The sequence below is a fragment of the Galeopterus variegatus genome, unplaced genomic scaffold (assembly GCF_000696425.1).
Source record: "Galeopterus variegatus unplaced genomic scaffold, G_variegatus-3.0.2 Scaffold3444, whole genome shotgun sequence".
NCBI lineage: Eukaryota > Metazoa > Chordata > Mammalia > Dermoptera > Cynocephalidae > Galeopterus > Galeopterus variegatus.
Window position 1 is genome coordinate 120,002 of NW_007729555.1, and position 9,545 is coordinate 129,546.

The 9,545-nt window shown below is 38.4% G+C and overlaps 1 protein-coding gene across 1 annotated transcript in view; it reads right to left on the reverse strand.

Moving 5' to 3' along the window:
• Positions 1–493: 493 nt before the first annotated feature.
• Positions 494–9,545, reverse strand: part of LOC103600746 — a 111,818-nt gene continuing 102,766 nt past the window's right edge. The window contains exons 9-10 of the mRNA XM_008585076.1: positions 8,618–8,680; positions 494–700 (exon numbers count right to left, since the gene is read on the reverse strand). Coding sequence (XP_008583298.1) covers positions 494–700; positions 8,618–8,680 — 270 coding nt within the window. The remainder of the gene's footprint in view (positions 701–8,617; positions 8,681–9,545) is intronic.

Genomic DNA, 9,545 nt, shown 5'->3' on the forward strand with positions numbered 1-9,545 from the left:
CAAGGGGCCAGACAACTTTAGTACCCTCCTTCCCTGCAGCTGGCCTATCCCCCTAGAGTCTGAGCTGCTGCAACACCCCTTTTCCTATGGAATTGAATCAGCATTGCTCTGCCCCCACCCCAAGGCCCAAATGACAGCTGTACTCTGCCATTCAGGAGTTCTTATGGCAGCTGCACATGGTCTCATAGAGTCTGGGATAATACTCAGTCCTCTATCCCAAGGTCTAGAGTCACCACTACAGGGCATCACATCTCCTGTGATCTGAGTGGCTGCTGAGCCCTGCAATATTTGTGGCCACTGAGCCCTATTGGTTCTGGTTCCTGCATTACAGCTGTACCCTGCTCTCCGGGCCCAAACCTCCAGAACATACCTTCTACCCCAGAGCTTGGCCAGTGCTGTGTCCTGATCCCCAAGGTCAAAGTCACAGTAATAAGCCAGCCCCCCTAGGCCCAAGCTGTCAGGTGGTGTCTTAGAGCCACAGATCCTGGCTCTGTCAGCCTTCTACATCCAACTCTGCCACAGAAGGTAAAACTGCACCTCCAAATATAGGTGCCACAACAGGTTCTTGAGAGCCTGAGCCTAGGACCCCAGTTCCACAGTTACTCCAAGCACCTGCACCTGGAACCCAGAATTGCTGCAACTGCTTGTAGGTTGTGACAGACCTGACACCAAGAGGAATCCCCTTGGCTAAGTCTTCCCACTGTGGGGAAAATGTGAATAGGAGGATCCTGAAAGCACCTGTTCTACCAAAGGCCATAATGACCTATACCACTGCTGTCACTGCCACAAACTTCTACAGCCTAGGTCACTGGGGAACCCACAGATATCACTGAAAACCAATATCCAGCCAAATGCTGCCTACAAAAAATTCACTTAACCTGTAAAGACACTCATAGTCTGCAAGTGAAGGGATGGAAGAAGATATACTATGCAAACAGAAACCAAAAGTGAGCAGGAGTAGCTATACTTATATCAGATAAAATAGACTTTAACTTAAAAACAGTAAAAAGTGACAAAGAAGGTCACAATAATAAAGGTCAAATAATCAATTCAGGAAGAGGATATAACAATTAAAAATATATATGCACCCAACACTGGAGCACCTAAATATATAAAGCAAATATCATTAAGCTTAAAGGCAGAGATAGACTCCAGTACAATAATAGTTGTGGACGTTAACATCTAACTCTCAGCATTGGACAGATCATCTAGACTGAAAATCAACAAAGAAACATTGAATTTAAACTGCACTATAAATCAAATGGACCTAACAGACATTTAAGCAACAATTCATTCAACAGCTATAGAATACACATTCTTTTCGTCAGCACATGGAATATTCTCCAGGATTGACGATATGTTAGGCCCCAGAACAAGTCTCAGCAAATTTTTAAAAATTGAAATCATATCAATTATCTTTTCTGACCACAATGGAATAAAACTAAAAATCAATAACAAGAGGAACTTTCTAAACTATACAAATACATGGAGGTTAAACAACGTACTCCTAACAACCAAAATGCCAATAAAGAAATTAAGAAGGAAATTTAAGAATTTCTTGAAACACATGAAAATAGAAACCCAACATACCAGAACCTATGGGATACAGCAAAAGCAGTATTATAAGGTGAGTTTATAGCAATGAATGGATAGATCAAAAATGAATAAAAATGATGCATTTCAAGGCACAGAAAAGCAAGAACAGACCAAACCCAAAATTACTAGAAAAAAAGAAATAATAAAGATCATAGGAGAAATAAACAAAATAAAGACTTAAAAAAAAAAGAAGCCAAAAGTTGTTTTTTTTGAAAAGACAAATGAAGTGACAAAACATTAGCTAGATTAACCAATAAAAAAAGACAAAGGACCTAGAGGGAAGCACCAGCTCCCCACGGCATGCCCCACTGAGAGGTGAGCTGAGAAGATGAGACCCACACAGTGGTGCAGGCCAGCCCTTCCCCCCTTGGACCCAGAGGGAAGTGCCAGCTCCCTGTGGCATGCCCTGCTAAGAGGTGAGCTGAGCCAACGAGACCTGTGCAGTGGCATGGGCCTCCCCTCCCACTTTGGACTTGGAGGGAAGCACCAGCACCCATGGCATGACCCACCAAGAGGTGAGTTATGAGGCTTACTCTATGGCCACAGATTCTGAAACACAACCCAAGGTGGTGTAATATAGCCACTACCACACCTACTGTCAAGTAAAGATCATTCGCCACCACAGTAGCAGCCAGGGCCACTCTACAGGTAACCTACTGCTCACTCAAATACGCTGATATAAGAGTCACCAATAAAGCCTACAAATAGAGGAAGAAATCTTTATCGTCATAGCCAACTTCAGTGTAACAGAAGAAGCAAAACCTCTACCAAATGACCAAATGTCAACAAAGAAATACTAGAACTACAAATAAACAAGAAGATATGACACCACCGAAGGAATACAGTAATGCTCTAATATCAGACTCCATGGAACAGGGAATCCTTGAAATGTCTGAAAAAGAATTCAGAGCAATGATCTTAAGAAAACTTGAAGAAATAAAAGAAGACTTAATTAGAGAACACAATAAAACAAGAAAAAATATTCAGAAAATGAAGGAAGAAATTTACAGAGATTAAAACCTTAAAAAAGAGTGTAGCAGAACTCCTAGAAATGAAAGATCCACTCAGTGAAATAAAAAACACAACAGAGAGCTTGAGCAGCAGGGAAGAGCAAGCAGAAGAAAGAATTTCAGATCTCGAAGATAGTCTTTTTGAAATAACCCAGGCAGACAAAAGAAAAGGAAAAAAAGAATTAAAAATAATAAGGAAAGTCTAAGAGCAGACAACCTCTAGTGCTCTAACATCCAAATTGTGGGTATTCTAGAAGGTGGGGAGAAAGGAAAAGGTATTGAAAACCTAAGAAAGGAAATAGTAACAGAAAACTTCCCAGGTGTAGGGAGAGATACAGACCTTCAGATCCAGGAAACTCAAAGGTCCTCAAACAGATCCTCCCCAAGACCCATTATAGTTAAATTTGCAAAGATCAAAGGCAAAGAGAGAATTCTAAAAGCAGCAAGAGAAAAGCGTAAAGTCACATATAGGGGAACCCCCATCAGACTAACAACAGACTTCTCAACTGAAACCCTACAGGCCAGAAGAAAAGTGGAATGACATATTCAAAATACTAAAAGAAAAAAATTGTCAGTCAAAAATTCTTTACCCAGCAAGGCTCTCCTTCAGAAATGATGGAGAAATAGTGTATTTCCCAGACAAATAAAAGTTGTGGGAGCTTACTACCACATGACCAGTCCTGCAAGAAATTCTCAAGGGGTCCTTCATATGGAATCTGAATAATGATGACTACTATCACAAATACATAAGAAAAAGCAAAACCCAATGTTAGAACAAAACTGCCAATGAGAAAGCAGAAGAAGCTAAATCATGCCACATTAAATTTCCAACTAACAGGAAACTGTGGTATATGTACACCATGGAATACTACTCTGCCATAAAAAAGAATGAAATTCTCCCATTTGCAACAACATGGATGAGCCTGTAGAAACCTGTGTTGAGTGAAATAAGCAAAGCACAGAGGGATAAATACCACATGTACTCACTCATAGTGGGGGCTAAGAGAGAAAGAAGGAAGGAAAGAAAGTCCACAGTCATGCATTGGACTTGCAGAGGGAGAGAACATACTTTTGGTTACAAAATGGACTGGGGGGGAGGGGGAGTGAGAAGGAGGTTGGGAATAATTGGGTGGGGGACATGGGTTACAAACACAATTTGTGGTAATAATGTGCATGCTGCCAGTATGGATCCGGCCTTCACATCTTGAGCACAAGGGGTGACAATCATCAGCTTTGTATCTCATGAATATTCATAACCAATAAAAACACAAATAAAATCATAAGTGAAAAAGAAAACACTACAACTGATACCACAGAAATACAAAGAATCATTACAGACTATTATTAACAAGTATACACCAACAAATTGAAAAACCTAGAGGAAATGAATAAATTCCTGGACACATACAATCTACCAAGATTGAACCAAGAAAACATAGAAAACCTAACAGACCAATAACAAGTAACAAGATTGAATTGGTAATAAGGGCTGGCCCGGTGGCGCACTGGATAGTGTGCCACTTGGGAAGTGCGGCGGCGCTCCCGCCCGAGGGAACAGACCAATAACAAGTAACAAGATTGAATTGGTAATAAAAAGTCTGTTATTAAGAAAATGCCCAGTATATGATGGCTTCACTGAATTCTACCAACTGTTTAAAGAAGAATTAATATCAATTACTTTCAAACTCTTCTGGAAAGTTTAAGAGCAGGGAATTCTTCCAAACTCATTCTATGAGGCCAGCATTATGTGGATACCAAAACCAGACAAGGACACAACAATAAAAGAAAACTATAGGCCAATATGCCTGATGAACATAGATGCAAAAATCTTCAACAAAATACAAGCAAAACAATACCAGTAGCACATTAAAGATCATCCACCATGATCAAGTGAGATTTATCCCAGGAATGTAAGGATGGTTTAACATATGCAAATCATTAAATATGACACACATTAACAAAATAAAGGACAAAACCCATGTGATCATCTCAATAGATGCAGAATAAGTATTTGATAAAGTTCAACATTCATTTATAATAAAAACTCTTAAGAAACTAGGTATAGAAGGAATATATCTCAACAAAATAAGGGCCATAAGTGACAAACCCACAGCTAACATCACACTGAATGGGGAAAAGTTGAAGGTTTTTTGTCTCAGAACTGGAACTAGACAAGGATGCCCACCTTCACCACCATCATTCAACATAGTACAGGAAATCTTATCCAGAGCAATTAGGCAAGAGAAAGAAATGGAGGGCATCTAAATCAGAAAGAAAGAAGTCAAATTGTCCCTGTTTGCAAATGACATGATCTCATGTATAGAAAACCCTAAGTGCACCACCAAAAACCTCTTAGAACTGATAAACAAATTCAGTAAAGTTGCATGATACAAAACCAGCATAAAAAAATCGGTAGCATTTCTATACACTAAAAATGAACTACTTGAAAAAAAAAATCAAAAAAGCAATCCCATTTACCATAGCTACAAAAATATATAATACCTAAAAATAATTTTAAACAAAGTGTGAAAGATCTCTACAAGGAAAACTATAAGACACAGATGAAAGAAATTGAAGAGGATACAAAAACACTGAAAGACTCCCCACATTCATGGGCTGAAAGCTTTAATAGACTTCAAAATATACCACAAAGCTATAGTAATCAAAACGACATGGTACTGGCATTAAAACAGACACAGAAACCAATGGAAAAAAACAGGGAACCCAGCAATAAACCCATGCATATATGGTCAACTCATTTTGACAAAGGTGCCAAGAATATTCAGTGGGTAAAGGACAGTCTCTTTAATAAATGGTGCTGGGAATACTATATATTCATATGCATAAGAATGAAACTGGACTACAATCTCTCACTGTATACAAAAATCAACTCAAAATGGATTAAAGACTTACATGTAAGACCAGAAACTATGAAACTACTAAAGGATAACATAGGGGAAACACCTTAAGAAATTGGTCTGGGCAAAGACTTTATGGAGAAGACCTCGAAGGCACAGGCAACAAAAGCAAAAATAGACAAATGGGATTATATCAAGCTAAAATGTTTCTGCACAGGAAAGGAAACAATCGAGGGTGAAGAGACAACCTGTGGAATGGGAGAAAATATTTACAAACTATTCATTCAACAAAGTATTAATGTCCAGAACATATGAGAAACTCAACTCAGCAAAAAACAGAACAAAAACAAAAACAAAACCAACCCATAAATAATTCAATTAAAATATGGGCAAATGAGTTGAATGAACATTTCTCAAATGAAGACATACAAATGGCCAACAGGTTTTTGAAAAATGCTTAACATCACTAATCATCAGTGAAATGCAAATCAAACCACAATGAGATATCATCTTGCTTTAGTTAGAATGGCTATTATCAAAAAGACAGAAAACAAATGCTGGTGAGGATGTGAAGGAGTCTTATACATTGTTGGTGAGAATGTAAAGCAGTACAGCCATTATGGAAAACAGTAAGGAGGTTCCTCAAAAAACCTAAAAGTAGAAACACCATGTGATCTAGCAATCCTACTACTGGGTATACATCCAAAGGAAAGAAAATCAATATATTGAAGAAATATTTGCACTCCTATATCTATTGCTGCACTATTTATAGTAACTAAGTTATGGAATCAACCCAAGTGTTCATCAACAGATGAACATGGATGAGCCTGAAAGACATTATGTTAAATGAATTAAGAAAGATAAATACCATATGTTCTCACTCATATGCAAAAGCTAAAAAAGTTAATCTCATAGAAGCAGAGAGTAGAATAGTGGTTACCAGGGGCTGGGAGGGGTAGAGGGGGGTTGGAGATAGGGAGAGGTTGGTTAAAAGACACAAAATTACAGCAAAATAGAAGGAATAATGTCTAGTGTTCTATGGCACTGCAGGGTGACTACAGTTAATAATTTATTGCATACTTTCAAGTGGCTAGAAGAGAGGCTTTTGTATGTTTCCAGCACAATGAAATGAAAAATGTTTTAGGTGATGAATATGTTTACTAGTCTGATTTGAACACTACACGTTGCAGCGTCTGTTGTTAGCCTGTTTCTGTTGCCTATAACACAAATATCTGAAACTGGATAATTTGTAAAAAAACAATATTTATTGCTTATGGTTCCAGAGGCTGGGAAGTCCAAAGCCCAGGGAACACGTCTGGTGAGGGCTGCCTTCTTGTTGGTGGTGACTCTATAGCAATGCAGGGTGTCACATGGCAAGAATGGCTTGGCATGAGAGAGAGAGAGCTTCTCACATGCTCTTCCTTTTAAAGCCATCAGAAACGTGCCCATGACCACCATTAAACCATCAATGGATTAATCCATTCACTAGGCCATGGTCCTTACCAAATGCCAACCCATAAATATGGACAATTATGTGTCAAAAATAATTAAAAACAAAAAAATTTTAAAGGCCCCCCCAAAACCAAAAATAATTTGTGAGATCATAAAGGACTATTTGGATAACCTAGGTGGGCAAATGGAAATGCATAAATTCCTAGGAACATATAACCTACCAAGACTGTATCAAGAAGAAACAGAAAGCCTGAACCGACCAATAACGAACAAGGAGACTGAATTGGTAATCAAAAACCTTGCAACAAAGAAAAGCCCAGGACCAGATGGCTTCATGGGTGCATTCTACCAAACGCTCAAAGATCTAATACCAACTCTTCTTAAACTCTTCCAAAAAGTAGGAGAGGGAATACTTCCAAACTCATTCTCTGAGGCCAGCATCACCCTGATTCCAAAGCAAGACAAAGATAATACAAGAAAACTACAAGGCAGTGTCCCTGATGAACATAGATGTGGTAGTCCTCAATAACGTGGCTTTGATTACTCTTCTATTTTAGGCCAATTATTTTACATTTTCTGTTAAAAGTACATGAGGGTATTTAACATTAATTAACATGTAAAGAAAATGCAAGGCTTCCAAGTCACATTTTTATAAATAGAATTTATATATATATATGTATATATCACCACACTATACCTGTTCCTGAGAATAAAGAATTTCCTTTCCCAGATTTTGTTCACCCTGTCTGCTTCCCTCCTAAACCTGTAATAAATTTACAGATGGTTAAATATTGTATTAGTGACAAAGGAACAACTAAGAATCATTATCACCAGTACCTTTCTCTCTTCTTCTTCTCGCTTTCTAAATTAGCCTTTAATAATTCTATTTGCATCTCCAAAGCACTTTTGTCTTCAAACTTTCAATAGAAAATATATCACAAAGTTAATTACACGAATAAAAATACCACGTTTCTCCATAAATCTAAAAAAGGGCCATTTCTATTAAATAGCATGCATCTTCTAACTACTATAAAAATAACTTGAGAGAACAGATCGTTACATTAACTTGTAAATTCCCATAAATCGTACCTCCATTCCATGTAAAGATGAACTTAAAAGCAGCCAGCTCTAGATCATACTACAAAGCAACCAAAATGCATCGTCATCACCTCCCCACTCTCCCCACCAGCATTTCTCTTTGCAGATCTTGTTTTCCACCTCTGTTGCTGCCTCTCCATCTCATCATGGGCAGCAGTTGCCCCTTATTACTCTATTTCCTCTTTCTATCAAAATAGTTCTCAGGAGAGGATTTAACCAACTCAATCACCGTAAAGCTTTATGTCATTTTATGCATATCGTTTGTATTTTGTAAGAGGACAAAGTCTTTAACAGTGAAACTGTTGGCGTGTCATGAATGAGAGAGATTTCTTTGGGTGTGGCAGGAATGAACCACAGACTCTTACTACACAGGCAATCAGGTCTTGTCTCTTCATAAGACTGATTCTCAATGGAGCTTACAAAGTCATTGCTTCCTAAGAACAGCCAGCACCAATATAAACAACAAATAGGTTAATAATGATCTGACCGGTCAGCTCAGTTGGTTAGAGTGTGGTGTTGGGGGTTAGGGTTCAATTCCTGTACTGGTCAGCAAAATAATAATAATAATAATAATGATAATGGTCATATTAGTCACTATCATACCTTAGGCACTGCTGCTTGCACCTTATTTTCTTCATGCTTCACAACAGGTATTTTACATACAACCTGCCAAGAAAATAAGCCAACATAAATATAACATTTCAAATTACTGCATAAAGATGCAGCTTTTCTGCAGCTTCTGGAAAGGCGACTGAGACTTTAAAGTATGCCAACCATCGCCCCCCAGGGGTCTTCACTGCCTTACCTAATTTATAAAGCTCAGTGTTCACACATTGCATTTGCAATTGGACAATGACAGCCCCTTCAAAACAATTTTCATATGTTTTTTAAAAAATGCATTACTCTAGTTATTGGTCAAATTTTAGCATTCTACTTTTTAAAAAATGAAGCGGGCAGTTATTATTCAATGAAACCACAAGCTTAAAAAGCTAATCAAAATGGTAATTATGATGAATTTTCACTACTTACCTCTCTGGTGGAGGGGAGGGCAGATTATTTAGAAGTGAGAAAATACTCGTATACTCAATATAAACATCATGTTGGTTAGTGATCCCTACATTTCTATACAATAGACAGAAAAGTTGCTACTTATTACCACCACTACCTTCTTCAAGTGGGTTCTGTGACCCCAAAAGCCCTTGATCTGGTGCCTATCTTGGTGGAGTCAGCTTTGCCTAGGAGTATCTGAAGCCAGGTCAGGGAGTAGGGGTTAGAGAGAGCTGAACAGTTTTGCAGAATGAAGGAAAAGGAGCCTAGAGTTTCCCCAAGCAGTCAGAAGTGAGGGCTGGGGTGAAGCTAGAGAATGGCCAGGGGAAAGCCATGAGGCTGGAGGGTCTCGTGGCTGGAGGGCCAGGGGTGATGTCCAATATTCAATTTGAAATGGCATCTTGGTGATGTAAACTTTCCCCATCACTTACCATCTTCAACCTTCTCAAACTTATACATACAAAAGTGTAATGTGAGCGGGAGG